The 20763-nt window shown below is 34.8% G+C and overlaps 1 protein-coding gene across 13 annotated transcripts in view; it reads right to left on the bottom strand.

The window, feature by feature from the left end:
* The window catches only part of LOC117420856 (nuclear factor 1 B-type), a 154212-nt gene that overhangs the window by 88073 nt on the left and 45376 nt on the right, over positions 1–20763 (bottom strand). For all 13 annotated transcript variants that reach the window (XM_059030081.1, XM_059030068.1, XM_059030076.1 and 10 more), the window contains exon 2: positions 17121–17652. In XM_059030081.1, the coding sequence (XP_058886064.1) occupies positions 17121–17652 (532 nt within the window). The remainder of the gene's footprint in view (positions 1–17120; positions 17653–20763) is intronic.

The following is a 20763-nucleotide window of genomic DNA, read 5'->3' as shown; positions in this document are numbered from 1 at the left end:
GTGGCTCTGCCAAATTATGAGCTTCTTTATTGTGAATGTCTGGATCAGGCAGACGCACAAGTATTTACTATTTGGCAGCTGATGACAGTGACCTGTCCTTGGCATCAAAAACAACAATTAAATACATTTTTTAAACTCATCATTTATATAATAAATAGAAAATCTGCCATGTGTTATTCTTAGTGAACTGATATTCTTGTTACACTGTAGTATAATATGGCCCTCTCAGTAAAAGATTACAAATAGAGTGGTACATTTTCTTTTTGAGAAATGTTCATGGTGCAGTACTGCAATGACTACAGTATTTTTCATCAATCTGAATTCAACAAAATGATGTAGTACACTCATGCTAAAGAGAAATACAGTAATCCATCACGTATCCGCCCTAACCGTTTATCCGCCACGATCAGTCTCTTCAGCAACGTTAGTTTATTATTGAACTGAGACGATAAGTTCAGAGATTGTAGATCCACCAAAGTTTTCGTACACTCTGTTGTACAGGTGGTGAACAAAAAAATGGAAACACCTAGGTAATTAAGGGACACCAAGTATATTGAAAGCAAGGGCTTCCACACCGGTGTGGCTCATGCGTTAATTAAGCAAATAACATCCCAGCATGCTTAGGGTCATGTATAAAAATGCTGGACAGGCCTGGTTGCCTATAATTATTATTATTTATTTCTTAGCAGATGCCCTTATCCAGGGCAACTTACAATTGTTACAAGATATCACATTATTTTTACATACAATTATTTTTTTTTTTACATACAATTACCCATTTATACAGTTGGGTTTTTACTGGAGCAATCTAGGTAAAGTACCTTTCTCGAGGGTACAACAGCAGTGTCCCCTACCAGGGATTGAACCCACAACCCTCCAGTCAAGAGTTCAGAGCCCTAACCACTATTCCACACTGCTGCCCTACTACTCCAAACTGCTAGCATGGCTGCAAGAGGGGACCTCAGTGACTTTGAAAGACGGGTGATTGTTGGGGCACGTTTGGCAGGAGCTTCAGTGACCAAGACAGCTCAACTTGCTGATGTTTCACAAGCAACGGTGTCTAAGGTGATGTCGGCATGGAACTCCGAGGGAAAGACATCATCAGCAAAGGTAACAGTGGGTGGAAGCGCATACTCCAGGATCATGATATCCGTGCATTAATTCAAAGTGCAAGGCAAAACAGGCAAGCAACTGCAGATCAATTGACTGCAAATTTCAACCTGGTGCGCAAGCAGCCAGTTTCATCAAAAACGGTCCGCCGAGAACTCCACAGAGCGGGATATCATAGTGGCCCAACATCCAATTAAGTGACTTTACATTGGTGTTTCCATTTTTTTGTTCACTAACTGTATGTGCTCCATGCGCTACCATTGCAGCTGGTGTCAATCCTGTTCGCCTGCGGAGTGTATCAACTTCAACCTCCATCTCGATCTCCTGCCTGTCACTCAGCAGCGAATGCATGCACCCACATGGCAGACGACTACTCTGTCACAACCATTAATACCGTGCATCTTTCTAAACAAGGGATTTAGGGGAGCTCCTTAATGAAAGCTGAATCTCAAAACAATAATTGTGTAAAGCTGTGTATAATGGTATTTAAAACAGAATTCATTTATCTGCCTTTTAACATATCCGCCCTTACTCTGGGCCCATCGCAGTCGGATGTGCGACGGATTACTTTATAACATATGACTTTTCCAAACCAGTTGTTCCCAGAATACTGAGAAAATGGCAGTTCATCATCGGGGGCCTACTGGGAATGACAAGCAACTTCCCACGACTGTGAGCAAGTTTAACCCCATTTGGCCAATCTATCTGCCTGGACAGCTGAATGTATAGTAAGGAGTCTAAGAGGTGATGGGAAAGGTACCTACATTTAAATGTATACAAAAAATTAAATATAAATTAAACAAAAAACATCGCACAAGGGCTCTCAGTCTTTTGGACAGCAGTTGGTTCAGCATTAGTCAAATGAGCAACAGTTTCACCAGCCAAAAATCATAGACATTCAATTAGTTTTAAAAACCCTTTGCACAAACAACACATTTGAAGTTTAAATCTGTAAAACTTCTATTTTTTTCTGAAATATAAATACAAAACTATACATGCTTTCAAGTTTCCTTCACAGTCTGCAATTACCAACAAAATGTATCTCAAAAAAACCTTACAGGCCCCTTTAGAAGGAAAGGGTGGTTAGAAGTGGATTAACTACTGACAGTGGTCCATTGTTAATTGGGTGCCATGTGTGAAAGTTAGAAAGATTCGTTTATACAGCTGCTGCAATTTGTCATAACTACCCTTTAACAAGATACACATGTTACTCTAAATTCCTCTCTGCTACAAAAGTTGGACGACTAACAGTTTAAGCTTTCATAGGAACACACTTAAATATGAATGCTGTTAGAACTTTTATTGCTCAAGAAGACTATGTTATTAATCTGAAAAACTGTTCTTTTAAGGTAAGCCATTTATTGCAGCTATTCCTTTTATTTTTTTTTGTTACTGTAGCTGTCATGTACAGTTGTATAACTGTAACAAAGACATTTGTAGAATACATACTAAACTTTCATAGACCCCGATCTGCTTCTATCACACTGATAAGGTATACATGCACTCATACTGTATCAAGTCTCAAGATCTGTCCTCATTATCTTTACTGTAAATGTTTCAGTGCCATGCAGAAAAGTTCAGATCTGGATAAGGGGTTTCCGTTTTAAACTTTACTCACACGTAGATGCTTCCACACATACTATACATTTCTATAGGAATACACAGTTGTGCATGTGCACTGTAACGTTAGCAGGCATAGAGGCTGGGCCTGCTAATGCTATTCAGCACACAGAGAAAATGTCAATTTTATCACAGCTAGCTTTGAAACCCAAATACAATAAAATAATAAAAGTAATTACATTTCCAGGCATGCTGGCTCATCAGAACATTACAGCAGCTGTCAGATGTCAAAACCATGACTGAAAGGAACAGAAAAGCCACTCTTTGTACTAACTCTTTGTACAGCTACAGAAGTTTCCAGCCCTGGAGCTGATTGCTGATACATGTACTGAGGAGATACCACAAACACAACCCCTGCTGCATTTAAGATGTGAGGTTTCAATCAGAGCTGTAAAACCAGGTCAACTCTCTCTTCTCATTAGAATTAGCTGGCATTGCATTATCCACTGTTTTAACATATACCTCTGCCTATGTTTAACAACACCATTTGCCATACAAAAAAATATTACATTATTTACAGTTCAATTTGCCAGAGTAAGGTCAATTTTGCCTTTTTTTTTGTCAAAGAAAGTAAAACCGTTTAGAAATCTATATCAGAATGTTAAAGAAATGACTCAAAAGTGTCTCAAACTCTTTAATCATATTATATTGCATTTAACATACATTTTGTTTGCAATGGGTGTTTTTGTTCTGGTTCTTCTTTTCAGAGAGCTAAATGAAATTATTCTCTATCTTGAGTGTGAGTTTTTACAATGAGTCTTCCTGCTTATGGCATGGTGACATGGTTTTGCTGATGTTACTATGCCATCGAAAGAAGAGAAAAATGTAGAATGCACTGTAATAAACAACTATTGCTGAAGTTAAATACAGACACCAGACATTCATTAAATCCAAAATATCCATGCTTTAAAATCAATTACCGTCAAACCAAACAAATGCATGGCAATATATTCACTCAGGATATCAATGTATGCTTCTATTTTTCAAAGATCAATATTTTTCAAAGATCAATGTATGCTTCTATTTTTCTGTGATGCTGGCTTAAAAACAAGATATATATTTTGTTTACGACTGTAAGTCGTCCTGGATAAGGGCATCTGCTAAGAAATAAATAAATAAATAAATAAATAAATAAATAAATAATAATAATAATATATGGCACAAAACCTGAAAAGCAATTCATTGTATCTGTATTGTTAGATTAGTGATCTTAAGAAAATACATAACGTACGTGTAGGTTAAAGTCCTAAAGATATGGAATAGTCCCATTTACAGTCTTAAAATTGGTAGACCAAGTATTAGGCTCAATTCATCTTAACTCAAAATAAATTCCAGACAGTTTATGACTACGTGTTCAGGAAGACTGCACGGTTCTGGACAGTGCAGGCATGCATGTGTGTTGTACAATCAGCACAACACTACTCTTTGGAAACCAAGCAATTTCCATGTTAGAACGTGCACTGCAAATTATATAATGAGGGCTGGGAACACTTATAAGTAGGCATTTCATTAACCAGCCCTTTATTTTATTTCATGAGAGCATTTCCTTTCATTGTCTTTAATCAACATTATTACAAATGACTGTTCTGCAAAGTGAAAGCGTGGGAATGTCCTTTATATTGTGTATGCTTTAGGGTATAGGGCATATGATAGGTCTACATGCTTTAGGATGCAGTTTTTGTTTTACATTGGAAAGACAGACAAACAGACAGACATTTGGGTAGTTGGTTATACTTTTTAATACTAATACTGTATGTCTATTTCATTAAAACAAAGCCAAAACTAACAGCATACAGAAAAAAATAAAATCCTATAGGATTTTTTTGTTATGTTCCAAGAACACATATTTGTCATATCAAACATCCCTGATTTGTATGTTATTTTAGGTTTTTCATGTGTATTTATTTTTATTTTTAAGCGCAGGTGTATTTCAATATGTAACATAACTTGTGTTTTACAAAACTAATGTAAAGCAGAGTGGGTGAATAAAGACAGTGAATCCTTTCCTCTCTGAGCCACCTGCACAAGCAGATTCTGTATTAAGAAGAGGTCCCAAAGGAGAATATTTGTATAGGCACAGCAGTGTGTCTTTCTAAAGGCCCTTTCACTGGCACCCAAGGGACCCAGCCTTCTGTTTTTTAATCTTTCAGCATTCTACTTAAGAGACAGATCCTACAATTAGCAATGTGGTTACTTATTTCTTCACCTGTCCCAAATCAAGATCTAAGTGTAGAAGGCAGGTAAAAAACAGAACACCATTATGTTAAATACTGTTGAGAAACAGCATGAATGTAAGACCTGTAATATACAGTATATCAAGTACCAGAAAATAACAGCCTAAAGTGATGTGTGTTTCTAAACGACCTTAACACCAGGCTTTCATAATGAGGTTATTTAAAAGTTGGGCAGGCCTTGAAACCAAAATGAGTGCTCTTAGCAGTATGAACATGCTTTAAAATGATGCATCTGTCATTGACTGAATAAAGTTTATACTTATTTGGCTCAGTTAATGTACAAGCACTTCAAATTAAAAATGGATGTCCATTTTTACTCATGCTCTGGGTTTTTCAAGGCTTAACTCTTAAAGGCTTAACTCTTAAAGCAAGAAGAAACTATAAGGTACAGTAGCTGCCACAATCACTTATATGTTGTAAGGGATCAGTAATTCATCCAGTTGAGTGTGCATTTTAGAATAACATCAACATTTTTCTGGTTTCTTAGTTGCCCACATACATCATCTGCTGTGAGAAATTAAATAACGTTTGTTGAAGAAGAGAGGCACTGACCCAGTGCCCTGGGCAAATTCCTTTCCAACAAGCTTCACTTTCCCACTCTAGCAACAGGGCACATTCATGCATGCTGAAAAGGCTACTTTGTTTCTAATGATAATACTCTTCTTAAGTTATTTCTATATTTAAAAAAAAAAGTATTTTATAAACTATTTTTATATCACTAAATTATTAATATGGATTTGATTACTGTTATATGCATCAGTATTGTGGAAAAGTTTATAAAAAGTAATAGTGCTCCTCCCGAGATGAAAACTCAGTGCACTAACTGCAGTATAATGACTCCTCTTCATACTGTTGTTCTGTTCTGTTTCATGAATTATTTCAAACATTTATTATAGAAAACTGTCCACTTCCACTTCATGTGAATGAAATTACCTATTGCCCTAAAAAAAAAACACTCACATGTATTCTGTAATATTCTTAAATAAAGTTAAGAAGTAAAAAATATTTAAGTATAAAAGTGATCTGTTTTCTGTCTGATTAAGAATTAGATTCTGGCTGCTTTTATGCACCACCTACAATACCTATTAGTGTTGTAGATCAGACATCAGCTACGTAAGGAATGCAGTTTATTTGCATGCCTATAAAACCATGGAATTTCTTTATGACCTTTTCTCTGCTTGAATGCACAGGAGCACATAATGCATATTGTGTGGAGCATGGCAGAACAGTCTCAGGCCTACCATTGTTTCCTTTGCATTTTATCATCAATTGTGATACTAGGTAAGTTAAACATGTTATAAAGAGCTGTGCAGAGGCTCACAATGAATAAATATAATGTGCCTTTTCTATTCATAAATTACTTCGAGTCATGGTAGTAAAGGTTCTGAAATATTAAACACCAAATTTAGCTATTATGTCAAACATGTTCTCTGACTCCATTAATAAAATGTTGACGGGCAGTAGCCCCGACCAGCCTGTGTAAAGAAACAATTAATATATATATATATATATATATATATATATATATATATATATATATATATATATATATATATATATAAAGGCTGCCCTATGAATCTGAATTTTGTCATACTGTATGTTTATTGCACTATGCAAGAAGGAGGTACAGAGATTGTTTTACAAGTCACCACACATACAGTACCAGGACAGACACAATGAGGAGCCTTGTTTTCAGGAAAGTCCATGCAGCAAACAAAGCCATCTCCATCTTTAAAATCTAGTTTCAGAACTGCTTTGCCGCTCACACAATTAAAACAGTATATAGTAGTACTCCACAGTTAAAACAATTAAGAGAGAGTTTAAGCAGCTGATCTAGCTGGTGTTTTTTTTTTTTTTTTTTTCTCCACTTGTCTGGGAATTTATTGCACAGGTCAGGAGAAGCTGTAAGAGAAACAAAATGGGCTCTTGTTCAGTAAGAGATCCACACTTGGGTGATACCTGCAGGGGGAGGGAGCCCTAGACAGAGTCTCCCCAGCAACAGCCAGGACCTTCTCCTCATCAGCAGACATTCATGTGTCCAGTGATGAACTCTTGTGTTACTCTTTTTCACTTTTACAGTACAAACATGGCTGCAAAAATGCTTCTCTTTCTTAGCTTTGCCTTATATATACAGCTGTTAGTTTGGTCTTGCTAGACTTGATTCCAACATCCAATAATCCAGTGGGGCTGTACTGAAGTTTCCAATTACTTGTATACAGGTACTGTACACAAGGAACATGTTTTAGCTGTGATAACAATATCAGAATACTTTGAATCAAGTTTGAATTTAAAGATATGTTTTAGCAAAGTGTAACATTCTGAAAAACAAAACACATAAAAAATACTGTTATTATACTGCTGTTCTTGGCCAAAGCAGACTTTTTAGAGCAAAACTGACTAAAACAGCTTTAAGGCTTTGCAACTATCTGTGGCCTATGCTCAAGTTTAGGTCCAAAAACTGAAGGGTTTTCATGGAGATTAATGTGACAGACAAACTCTGGAAAGAGGTTACCAGACTCGTTAAGCCTTAAGGTATTTGCTTTTGCAAAATACATTGCTAATGACATGTAGTTCAACCCTCACTGTGAACAGTGTTATGCAACTACCAGGTACCAAGCTTACTGATAAACGAGGATCTTTACAGTAGATTATTTCTTAAAGCAACATTCTACCAAAAAAGTGTAACTCATTCATTAAATGTTCTATTCATAGTCAATATTTTAACTTAAGCACTGTTCAACTGTCTTACTCTCTGTATTTACAGCATAGTACAACATTTGTATGTTTACAACAAAATGTGAATATCTGGCAGAAATCTTTACAATTGCTACTTCCTGCTGTTAAAATATTAAAAGCATTATAACCACACAGAACCAAGAAATAACTCACTCTGTTTTTTTGTTCATATAAGTCTGCACTTACTTCCGAAGTTTGCACACTGAGCAATCAGTTAGGAAAATGAAACCATATGATTTTACAATAAAAAAAAAAAAGAAAAAAAAAAAATCACTGGAAAACTATTTGAATATTAAAATATCCCGATATATATATATATATATACTTCATTTTTGTATGTCAACTGTGGGATCCCCTTCCCTATTTGAACCCTGTGATGATCCCTGATTTTTTTTTTTTTTTTTATGCTCAAATACAGCTGAAAGGAGGCAGTGATCTATTTTGCACAACTCTGACAGTTTGGTTCACAATACAGAATGCAACTACTGTGCCCTGGGGTAGAATAAACCCTGTCACCACTGTACACATTAAACCCAATGCTCAAAACCCAAAAGTGTACATGAAAGAAAATACATTAAACTGTTGAGAACACTGCAAGAGTAATGCAAGATGTATGTTAAAGCTGAGGACTAGGAACAAGAATTCAAAATCCATGTTAGTTTAACCACAACCAAGTTACTTTACTAATGACCAGCAATACACAATACTGGGTTTCTACAAGTAGGTGAACTGTATAATACATTCTGACCCGAAAAAATAAAATAAAATAAACTGTATTTTATAAACTGCACCAAAGACAAATATGGCTATACAAACACATATCTGTTTAATAAATCTTTCTGCAAAATTCCTGGCATTAAGAATCAGCAGTTGTTTATGGACCTCTAAACTTCATTCTCAAATACAGTATTTGACTATGAATAATTATGGGCATACAGTAACATTCTGCATTTCTGTAAAATACTGTATACAAAATACAACCCTGCTCTGAGGCTTTAACCCTGAACCTGGTCTCAATTTGAATATACAAAGTTTTTTGAGCTGTAACTTGAGCTTTTGAGCAATTACATAAAAATGTTCTGCACTCTAGTAAATGTTTTCAAATGTGTATGTCCATGTCTGCTGTATGGCCTTCGACACAATACATCTCTTTATAAGAAGCCATACCACTGTAAACCAACTCCGGAGTGTTAAAGGAAATCAAATTGGAAAAAAAAAAAACTGATATAGATTGCGTTAATTTACATGTCTCTGCATTCAGCTGACCCAATCTATTTTTTCGATTTCTGCTTTGCATGTGGTCTTGCGGTACACAGTTATTCTTCAACCAGCTAGCAAACATCAGCATGGTGACTTGGTGCCAGAACAAACCTCTGTATTTCTTGACCAGCTCATTGTTTATTTCCATTGTCAAAACACAGAAATGTTCTGTTCTGTTTTATAAAAGATCTTGGAACTTGGATACCTTGACGATAACACTGAAAATTACACAACAACCATTAGACCAACTTTTTTTTTTGGATAAATCATATTTTTTAATTAGCAATATTATAGTATTTTTCCCAGTACTATTGAAAACTACAGCATGCCTTCATACGGGCTGGTATGGAATCCCTTCTTAGCTACTGGCCTCTAGTGTGACCTAGAGGTCATGTAACTTCCCCTCCTTGTGCCTCAGTTGCAGCCAGCTGGAAAACTAGGTGCACAAAGCCCCAGGCATTTCACTAGGGTCTGTCCTTTTTGATAGTCAATTCGACTTACAGTTTACAACAATTGTAGGTCACTATCAACAAATCAACTTCTGTTATAATAGTATTACAATGATGTTAATTTTATGAAATAATAATAATAATAACAAAAGAAAAATCAAGGTGCATACATTATTTTAGTTTGTCCTAATTTATTAAACAAATGTTATATCACTGTGCTTGTACTGTAGTCCTTAATTAAGTTATCACTAGGGTTAACACGAAGACTTGTTTAGATCTACACAGAAGTTACATTTATAATTGCTAGATCATAGATACTGAACCAACAAAGAATATGTGGGGAATACCACACCTAGACATAAATGACTTTCATAGCTTTTAAGTTTGAATTTCACTTGAAAATTATAGTTTGCATCCACAAAAACTAACAAATGGGTAAAGGGGGTTGTGCAGCTTTCAAGTGTATGCAAGTAGTTTGGCGTTTCGATGGTAAACAAAATGCAATTAGGATAATAAGTGTAAGGATCAGAAAATAGAGGCCTCTGGAGGCATGGTGAATTTGCTGGAAGTATTTTTGGATACTTTACAAAAGGAGCAGAGAGTGCAAATGAATCCTAAGGAGGATTCTCGTCCAACACTCCCGACTCCAGGGAGGCCCGCTAATTTGTCCACATTACTGTCAGCAAACAAAAGAAAGTAATGACACCAGCCAGACCATATCAAACAGAAGCCACAATTGCTCCCGAGGGACGTTTGCACTCCACTGGGGTAGAAAGTCAAGACATTGGCCACCCTCTTAGCTATCACCGCAGAAGAATTGGCGGAAACTGTGACAACAGTTAACAATGAAAAGGTCAAGCGGCTGGCAGTCGTTTCCCTGACCTAGACAGCTGGGGGTCAAGGGGCATCAGGTAGCCAGCCAGGCCCCGGCCGGCGTATGGCCAGCGATCGATGTGTTTTCACAAATCAGCTTTGGTCAATTAAACTTCACACGACACAGAAACCACATCACTTTGCAGGGGTCCTGACTCCAAGGCCAGAAGCTAAGTCTGGTCTCGTAAAACACAGCTCTTAACATGGCAGAACAAATTAGAGGTAATCCATCCGAGTCCCTGAGATGTCAGGTCAATAAAATTTGATTCAGAGTCCTGACCTGTAGAAAAAAAAAATCTGCATTCCAATTATCCCACTTGATAAATAAATATATATATATATATATATATATATATATATATATATATATATATATATATATATATATTTTTTTTTTTTTTTTTTGTCAAGATTTCATGACTTACGCAAGTTCTATTTATACCATTGCAGCCATTTGGAGCATTGTTCAATTACCGCACTAGTGTGCTCTAAAAATCTCTGAGGCAGCCTATACTGTGGGAAGAAGAAAATAAATATTATTTGTCAGACATTTGCCATGGCAGAAATGGTATTTCCTTTGATTTTAAGTAAAGCTGTAAAATAAGATTGTTTAAAAAAATGTGTTAACTGCATAAAATTATTATATACTTTTTATACTTTTACAAAATTACACATAGGCTTAGCTTCCATGGCCTCTTATGATGAGCCGCCACTGAACTGTATGTATCTTTTGATGGGAACAATATCTTTATGCACAATATGTTTTGTTTTTTTTTAATTCCACCTCAAAATAGTAAAATAAGCAAGAAACAGCGTACCTATCAAATAACACTTCACATCAGATGAGTTTAACAGGAAAATCAGCGTTATTTTACCTTCGTTAGAAGTGAAAGTTCTGGGCCCTAGTCATTGGCGTAAGCCTTTCACAGACCTCAGAAACCAGAAAGGGACCGATTGTGTCAGAGTCCTCTTTCTTTGCATTCAATATTATGTTTGTGTATTTTATTTTTGTATTCAATATTATGGTAGTGTGGTATTAGTCTGCCTACCAGACCTCAAAATTACTTGTAAACCGTATGAGCCAAGAAGGACTGAATCACTTGGCAGTCCTGCACATTCAAAAGTACCTTACTGATGAAATAGACAAAATCTTCTTAATGCTTCATTTTGCGAACTGAACAGCGCTGAAATGTTTTTGCTTTTTACTAAGCAGTCTATGCACTAATCAATAATTACTTCTATCGTTGTATAAACATGAATGTATAATTAAGTTGACTAGTATAAATGCTTTATTATGCACACATTTCATTTCCCCTGGTTTGTTGGCTTAATTACTTTGGTGTAGAAGTTCAGCTATATTTCCTGCCCATATGACATACACAATAACAATAGGGTATGAAACGGTAGTGCTTATAAAATGTTTTTTTTTTTTTTTTTTCAAATATCCTTATAGTTTGAGAAGCGATTTAATTTCACAAAACATGACTTAAGTGTTACTTCAGCTGTGTATATGCAGTCAATCATTATCATGTATTTTATGCATATTTTCATTATTTATTGATTTTATTTGTATGTTTTATTTATGATAATTGAGATTCATTACTGTTATTATTATATTTTGAGTTATTCTAACTCTATGCTGAGTTATTGTTGATACTCGATCAGACTGTGAGTGACTTGAATCACCTGGCTCTTTCAGAAATTAAAGCTGGTTTAATGTAAACACACCGTGTTTGTGTGTTCACATCGGAACTGTCTGTCTAGAACTGTTTTTTATATCTCAATTCCTACTATTTTTGTATAAAAAAATGTGTTAGATATTTTTCAGAGATTTATAATTCTTTTAAAAAGTGTGCTTTCATTTTAGCAATAATCTAGGTAACAGGTTCAAAAGCTAAACTATTGAGTTCATCTATTGGTCATTACCTGGCCTGTGTATCAATTAAGTAATTGAGAGTTTAAATTTGTTTCCAGGAAATTCTTACTTCCTGAAGATTAAAAATAGTCCCATTTCAAATGACATGGATCCCTTTTACGCTTCTGCGCTGAAAATTACTGGTAGATTCAGCCCTTGTATAAAACGAATGACTCCAAGTCTTGGGTGACCATTTTCTGCAGGTTCTAACCTGACATTGGCAGCAGCAAGGGATACAAAAGTGAAATAAAATCACCATGCTGACAAGCAGAAAGTCTAGGATATAGTGTAGGTAGAAATTAATAGAAGGCTTAATCCCTGCAGACAAAAAAAATGTTTTTGTTAATTACTTAATGTACAATCAACCGGCAGAGAAGTTTGGTAAAACATACTATCACTTCAAGCTTTACACTCAGGCCCCTTCCAGGGCTTCAAAAACACAAAAAATACTTAATTTGTGTATGCATATAAGTCTATATTTAATGACAAATGTGTTTTGGTGGGGTGTGGTGCATGTAAAAATACTTAATTATAATTATTAGAAAATATTTTTTTGGTAGAGCACATTCACCATAATCATATGAACAAATACCAAAACAAGGCCCTCTGTCCTAGACAGTGAATCACAAAAACAAGACCCTGCCAGCAACCCGACTGGAACAGTGGGGTCCTGCTTTTAGGCACCAGGCCTCACAGCTGGATTGGGCCTGGTCACAAAAAAGAGGTGAAGGGATATGCCAAGGAGATGCAAAGTAGAGCTCAACAGGGATTCCAGATCTGTATCTCCTGCCTCCCAGCCTCCTGCTCGAATCTTTAAGTCACGACATTTAAGAGAACCTGCAAGCTGGGTTACCACTGCTGTTCAAACTTCACCATAGGATCTCAACACTGGCAGCAAGCCTAAGCTAAGAGAATGAAACCATTGTACCAACTGGAAATAATAAAAGGTTTTGATGTAATTGAAAAAATGTTTAAGATATATTTTTTAACAAAGCTTTGTATTTATTTTTTTAAACCTTTTGCTTGTATAAACTGGTTAATATATAGATATATACACACACACATACACGCACACACACACACACATATATAGGCAGATCACTGTATTATTTTTCTGATGTAAATTCCAAATAGATCAAATAAAGGGTGTTGGTCTTGTTTAAGTGTCTTTCTTTAAAATAATATATATATATATATATATATATATATATATATATATATATATATATACACACACACACATATACTATTTTTTAATTCATAACTCACAATACCAGTAATAGTTTTTATTTTCAGTTTCAAAAATAATAATATAAAAGGGGGAAAAATAAAACGAGAAAACTGAAGTGTTTTTTGCATTTTTCTGTTACTGCAGCAAACAAAGTGCAGCAACTCCCTTTCTGCGACTGTCAAAAACATTCCTGTGTGCCCACTGCAATGCGGATGCCAACCAACGAATCAAAGGCATGCTGCAAGTAGACAAAGAGGGTCTGATGCCAACCTCAGTACCACTAACAACCATAACTGGCATCAAGCGGTTTCCCTGCTTCTCTCCTGGCACTTGACAAACAAAATGGCGGTACTCAGTGAGTTTACACAGCGTGCCTGCTTTGTCAGGAGACGGGCACAAGCACACAAATGCCAAGCTTTTTTTTTTTTTTCCTTTTTTTTCGGGACCCCCATCCCTCCCCCACAGTGAAGTGGTCATTTTAGTGTAGAATTTTTTTTCTACATTAAAATAGGCCACTATTTAAGCTATAAAGCTGCTACTTCAATGTTTTATATACACTCGGTATACAATTATATAGGATGAAAATGACTCAACATGACATCTAGCTGCACAGTTAGAAACCAAAGCTGTATTTTTAACATTAGGCAAGGGGATGTACAATATGTGGCGTTTGCAGTCATGCTTTGATATGTTCTGATACTATAATTGTCAGCAATACCTACTGTATACCTATTATATTGTACATAAGCCAAGTACAGTATGTCATTTCTCAGTAAGCCATGTCTTATCAGGGTTAACAGAAGATTAGCTTGTGTTAACATCAGGAACTTTGGATATACAGTAGTATTTTTTTTAAGAGAATGGTTTTACATTACAATTGGGAAAAAAAAAATTTGAATGGAACAAAAAAAAGAGAACTAGGATACACGTTTTAAATACTTCATAGTTCTGAGTTGAAAAGGGTTAATAAAGATTCCTTTTGGATATACAACAGCAGCACTGTCAGGTTTCATTAGAAAAAATGGGGCCCTCTGTTTCCACAGTCCATATGAGCACATCTACATACTGGAAAAAAAAAATCAGTCTACGCTTACCTTAATTTCAGATCACTATTTAAATACATTAACATCCCACTGTGTTTTTATTTTTAAAGACCAGCAGAAAGATATTGCTCCATGTACAAAGATATATATATATATATATATATATATATATATATATATATATATATATATATATATATATATATCAAACAGATTCAGACTGCAATGCGGATGCCAACCAACGAATCAGCACCATCCTACAATGAAACAAAGAGGGTCTGATGCCAACCTTGGTGCCAGTGGCAACCATTATTGTCATTTTGCAATCCCTTCTGCTTTCTCCTGGCACTTGACATACCAAAATGGTGGCTCACACTGTACTGATCACAGCCTTTCCTTTTTAGTTAGATTGTTCACGATTCAGTCTGTAACTGCAGAATGGTTTTGAAACAAGTTATAACAGTTACTATAGAAATCCTGCTTACACAATGTTTTTATTATTATTATTATTATTATTATTATTATTATTATTATTATTATTGTTTTAAATTACAATTTGTTTTTCACCAATTATCAGGTCCTAAACTATCCCACCAGTAGTCCCACCAGTAGTATAGGGAACAATTTTCAAAGAGAGAATAGATCAGTTTTAGAAATATAATCTAATATATAGAACAGATACTTGCATTTTATTAATAGACTGCTTATTATATTTCTCTAAATCAAATGATGCTGCATTTCACCTTCTGTGTGAAACTGTACAAGGAATAAACATTTTACCAAAACAGCATAATGTGATTGACATTATTCACCATTTTATAAAATGTGCAATATTTCTGCATTTTTAATAAAACAAACTAAAATCTGCTAAATTTGAAGGGACAACCACATTCAATTTTGAAGCAAAAGGTGTCCCTCCAGAATCTTTCAATAGAAATTTAAAAACAAGTATTAAAAACTGAATAGATTGTCTTCTTTCTGATCAAATCTAGGATCACAATTCTTCAAAGTAAACAGTAATGCCAAACTAACCATTCTACTAATTAATGCCAGCCTCTCCATTTTACTAATTAAGCGGCCTGCTTTTGAACAATTTGTCTGTCTAGTCTTTCGATTGACTTCTTTTAAATTTCATGAACAAAACACACATTGTTTAGCAGTTAATTAAAGATGTCCAGTTCTCTTTACACAGCTGTGGTTCAGATTTTTATAAAAAGGCATGCTTTATTTAAATATAGCTTTATCAACCGATGAATAACTACATTAAAAGTAAACTTAGTGGATAGACTGTAATGCAAACTTAAATTCATTATTAATATTTAACTCTTCATAAAAGCAAAAATATTACCTGTCATACTCCGCACTGATGTGTTTTGTTATGATTTAATCAGTTCAATTTTAAGGTAACAGCTCACCCTATGATTAAAAATGGATTAATGGTGCCTCTATCATAGCTTTTAAAAAGTACCAAATAACAAAAGCTATAATTCTATGCTATTGTTTAATTTCATTACACTAATGGAGGCACCAAATTAAAAATTGTACTTTCTTCGCAGTTATATCTTCTAACCTAAGATTGTGTTTTTGAAGTTTTTGATGAATAATTGAAAAACATAATTTATCATTATCTTTATTTATTTTGGTACTTTTTAGAAGCTACGACAAGGATATAGACAAGTAAATGTGAACCCTAGGGTTAGTCTGAGGAACAGTACCCCGTTTATAATTTAACAGTACACTTTTTAAGATATATATATGCATACATTAATAATGCTTTACCCATTTAAACCTTATAAACTTTAACTGTGTGGAGACATCAAATAATGTACTATTTGGTTTGGTAAAAATTATAAAAAATAAATGAAAGTAAAAGTAAATTAAAGTTTAATAGTGGGATGCAAGCCAAGATGTGACATGGCCTTTACTCTTTTCCTTTTTGATACAGTTAAAAAGAACAAAGGAGCAGTTTGATGAACTCCGCTTTGTTTCCAGAGAACATGAAAACTAAAGTAGCTTAGTAGAAACTGCTCAGGTCAATGCATGTAACAGTCCTAGAAATACATTTAAAAAAAGATAAATAACAAAAATAATAAATAAATCAGTCCCCTAAAATAATAACAAATACAAGTCTTTCAGATTTAGGGAACATGTATGAAACTAATTAAATTCACTGGATTTAAATTTGCATTTTTGTCGTTGTTGTCATGTGTAATTTTTTTAATCCCTGAGGATTTCAAATCTTAAAACGAACCTTTTTGCAGGGCTGGCATTGTGTCCTGTCGACTGTAGTACTGGTTCTAGTTCTTAAACTTTAAAGAGTACAGTTTATATGAAATGTCCTGTTACAGCAAGTACAAAATGAGAATGCCTTCAGCTATAAAACGATCCCTTCTGTTGCACAAGGTCTTACTTTGGCCTCATACCTGTTATTAATACATTTGGAAGAAAACGGTTCATCCAGTAGGAAGTGGCAGATTTCGCCGGCTCCATTAATCTAGTTTGCTTTTACGGGAATCCCTGCTATGTACTAAATAACAACTGTAAAATATTGGCTCGCTAGGGGGCTGTGCAGGGGTGAGTCCAGTACAGAGCCTAGAAATGCATGTTATACATGTACACATAGTTACACTGTCTACTTGGTGCACCTACCTTGGTCCTGGACATAGTATGCCAGAAACAAGTCCAGCTCCTTGACCGATACTGTTATATGATGTGGCTGGACACAAAGTGCTGGATTGGTACAATGTGGGGATTTCACAAGCCTCTCTCCATCCGTACTTTCCAAAGGGATGCCCTTGAAAAGGATCACCATGACCAGATCAAGGCGCCAGACTTTGTCGGCCTGTCTGAGACAGTCGATCCTCCTGATCTTTCCCTTCTGGTCTGGGTTGGACAGCACGCAGCAAGGATGCTTCTTCCCTGTAACACTGAGCACAAAATCCTCCCGGTACTCTTGGCGGATGTCTTTGCGGAGCTTGGCGAGCAGCCTGGATGCCCACTTCTGTTTGATCTCAGGCTTTTCACCGAGCAGCTCATCCTTGACCGCTCTCTCCTCATCCTTTGACATCCGCTTCTCGTGCTTCTTGAAGTACTTGCGCTTTCGGGCCTGGAGGTTAAACCAAGTGTAGGCGATTGCACGGACGTGTGGAAGAAGTGCCTCGATGAACGGATGAAATTCATCCTGCAGTTGGGAAGAAGAAATATCAAGATAAAAAAAGGTAATAACAGGAACAGCCATTCAGCAGAAGTGATCCCTTATGTAATTAACCCATCGTCACCTTTACTAAAGGGAACTCAAAGTCCTGCAGCAAATTGCATATATTTAAATAGTTAAGGGATGTTAATCGTATGTGTAACATTTTAAAATGTAAAATTAGTGACTTCAACCTGTAGGGTAACACAGTAATAACATTGCACTGCCATTTAAAACCATTCTATTTCAAGTGCTCCTGCAGCCTTAAAAACTATTGCTAATCTGCATCCCCTTTTTTAACACTAAACACAATAATAATACAATAATAATAATATAGCCAAACTGCAGATGCCAGCTCTGTTATACCATCGCAAAAAAGGATGTTAAAACCGGGCAAATTCGGTTTTAAATGCTTTTAAACAACACAGCAATTGAATGCCACAGTTTATTTCTTCTGTCAGTGCCACAGACGCACAAAGCATACACATTATGTCATACCACACAGTTCCCGCTTTTGGAGCATGCTCTCAGCAAGAGATTGCTGGTGGGACATGGAGCATGCGCCAGCTACCTTCATCCATTTCTGTTATCACACCGTCCTACATTCCTGCACAGTAACAGCACTATTCTGGTAACTAGAGAAACGTGGGTCTAGCAAGGGAGTGTGGGCAAAGAAAATGCACAGGGTTTGGAACACAATAAGTATGGCACCTACCTTTCCTTTCCTGCAATTTTAAATATAACAAAAACAAAATGTAAAAAGCGAATATAAGTTTAGACTTAACAAACAAATAAGTTCTTCCTATAGGTTTAAGTTGGGAGTTGAGGTTACATAGTGTCAGTTAATTTGTTAACTGATCACAAGAACATGGCAATTATTCTAACCCCCTTGAAATCAATCTAAGATGGACAATGAAAATGGCAGCTTAGCGCAGATCTTGCATTCTTTGTGGTCTTGCATGCTGTGGTAGGGGTGACATTAAAAAGTACATCGCCAAACATTGGCTTGTACAATCCACTAGACTTGTTGCAGTATAAAACATGCATTTTTTCAGCTTTCCAGTAACTGAATCTTTCATGTTTAATGGCCGTATTCTTTTTACTATCCAGGTCCAGTAACATCCCAATTTCTGAAAGATATAAGTAGCTTAAAAACACCAGTGTGGTATGTGCAATTTAGCTTTTCGCCCTAAGATGTCTAATTTTAACCATTTGTGGGTTAGTGTTTCAACTGAGTTCACACCATTTATTATTACTTAGCTTATCTTATTGTAGTATATAAATTGCAGGGACAAGAGCCTACATGTTGGGTCCCGGTAGTGAAACCCTCAATATCGGCACACTACTGTATTAAAACTGAAGCATGCTTAACATTTTACACATTTCCTTTTCCACTTTAATCATTTGCCCTTGTTTTGTGCATTTGCAACACAAACCTTGAAATTGTAAAAATATAAAATTCATCACAAACTATGGGTCACATAAGTGATAAATAAAGTAGGCCACTGTAAGGGTTACACCACTTTTTGTTCTTTGTGTAGGTAGGCATTGCTAAATTGGGCAACTACAGCCTATGATATGTTCCCTAAGATTTGTTTTTCTTAACAAAAAAAAAATACTAAATAAGTGCACCCTTCCTGTTAATATATAAATGAAATAAGTCATTTTTAACAGTGTTAAATTGGTGATGTGTACTAAAGTCTAAAATTATTAATATATATATATATATATATATATATATATATATATATATATATATATATATATATATATATATATATATAGCTGGCTCTTTGAGCTAATATATATATATATATATATATATATATATATATATATATATATATATATATATATATATATATATATATATAAATAATAAAAATAATCCAAACATTTCTAAATTAGTGAACTGGAATGCTGATTTTTTTTTTTTTTTTTTTACTTTTAAAAAATAAATTGTTAGATTTATTAACAGCTAACTGTGTTACTTACGGGCATGTAAGGTTTTATTAAAACTCAACACAGGGCAAAGGGATTCAAATTGCTAGTTAAAGACAAATACATGTTTTTATTCTATCTTTTAGATTTTGAGTACTTGTATTATGCTTAAGATATTTTTTGAAATATAAACAGTAATAACAAAGAACAAAAAACTTTAATATAAGAAATCATACATATTTTAACTTGGTTTTGTTTACAAAACGGCAATCCAGTGAATAAGGCTGCAGAAAGAGACCATTTTCCGCACACAGGAAAAGCAAAAGATAATTGCTTACAATTCCATTACCATGTAGACAACCCCCTGATCAAATATGATAAAGTCTAAAATAAACTACTGTATGTTACAAGCAGGAGGAATAATAAAAGCATTATTTTGCAGTGTAAATAGAAACACAGGTTTCATTTTATTTTTGCCCATGACTGCTATACGAAAGTGAAATAATAAAGCTGTGTTTTCAAAGTCATTTGCAAATTCCAGGGTTAGGCAAAATCATTTAAACTTTAAAATAATGTTCAAACTTATGGCTCATGCTTCAGTTAGAACTTCATAAGTAAAAATGTCACAAGTTTAGTCTTTCTAATTAACGAACGCAATGAGATATGTTTTTATTTTAAAATAAGCTTTAAATAGTTCAGTGTCGCATTCTTTTATAATTACCTGTTGAAAAATCACAGTGTTTTTTTTTTTTTTTCTTTTTGTTGGTGTATTTATGTAAAGCTAAACTTCTTAAAGCCACTGCAATTGGGGCGGTAAATGACTCAGTACTTCCTAAGCAATGTGAAATAAGGATTCATGTTTTAGATTTGAAATACAGTTGTTAAATGTTTTTTTCAACAATACCAATACTATTAATATCTCATAGCTTTAATTAATATCTCATATACCTATGCAAGTGAACACACCAGCACAAAGTAAATATTTTATTAACAACATGTTTGTAAATCTAAAGTAAAATGCACGATTCTAGATAACCTATTTTTACCAGTGTGTCTTCTGCCATAAGCTTTGCTTAAACACAAAATAAACTATATCTCAGTCAATCACTTTCTCATGCCAAACAAAATATAAACAGTAAAAATGTGTCAGCCAAAAAG

The sequence above is a fragment of the Acipenser ruthenus genome, chromosome 1 (assembly GCF_902713425.1).
Source record: "Acipenser ruthenus chromosome 1, fAciRut3.2 maternal haplotype, whole genome shotgun sequence".
NCBI classification, from domain to species: Eukaryota; Metazoa; Chordata; class Actinopteri; order Acipenseriformes; family Acipenseridae; genus Acipenser; species Acipenser ruthenus.
The sequence above is the reverse complement of the archived record's forward strand: the minus strand, read 5'-3'. Positions and strand labels throughout refer to the sequence as shown.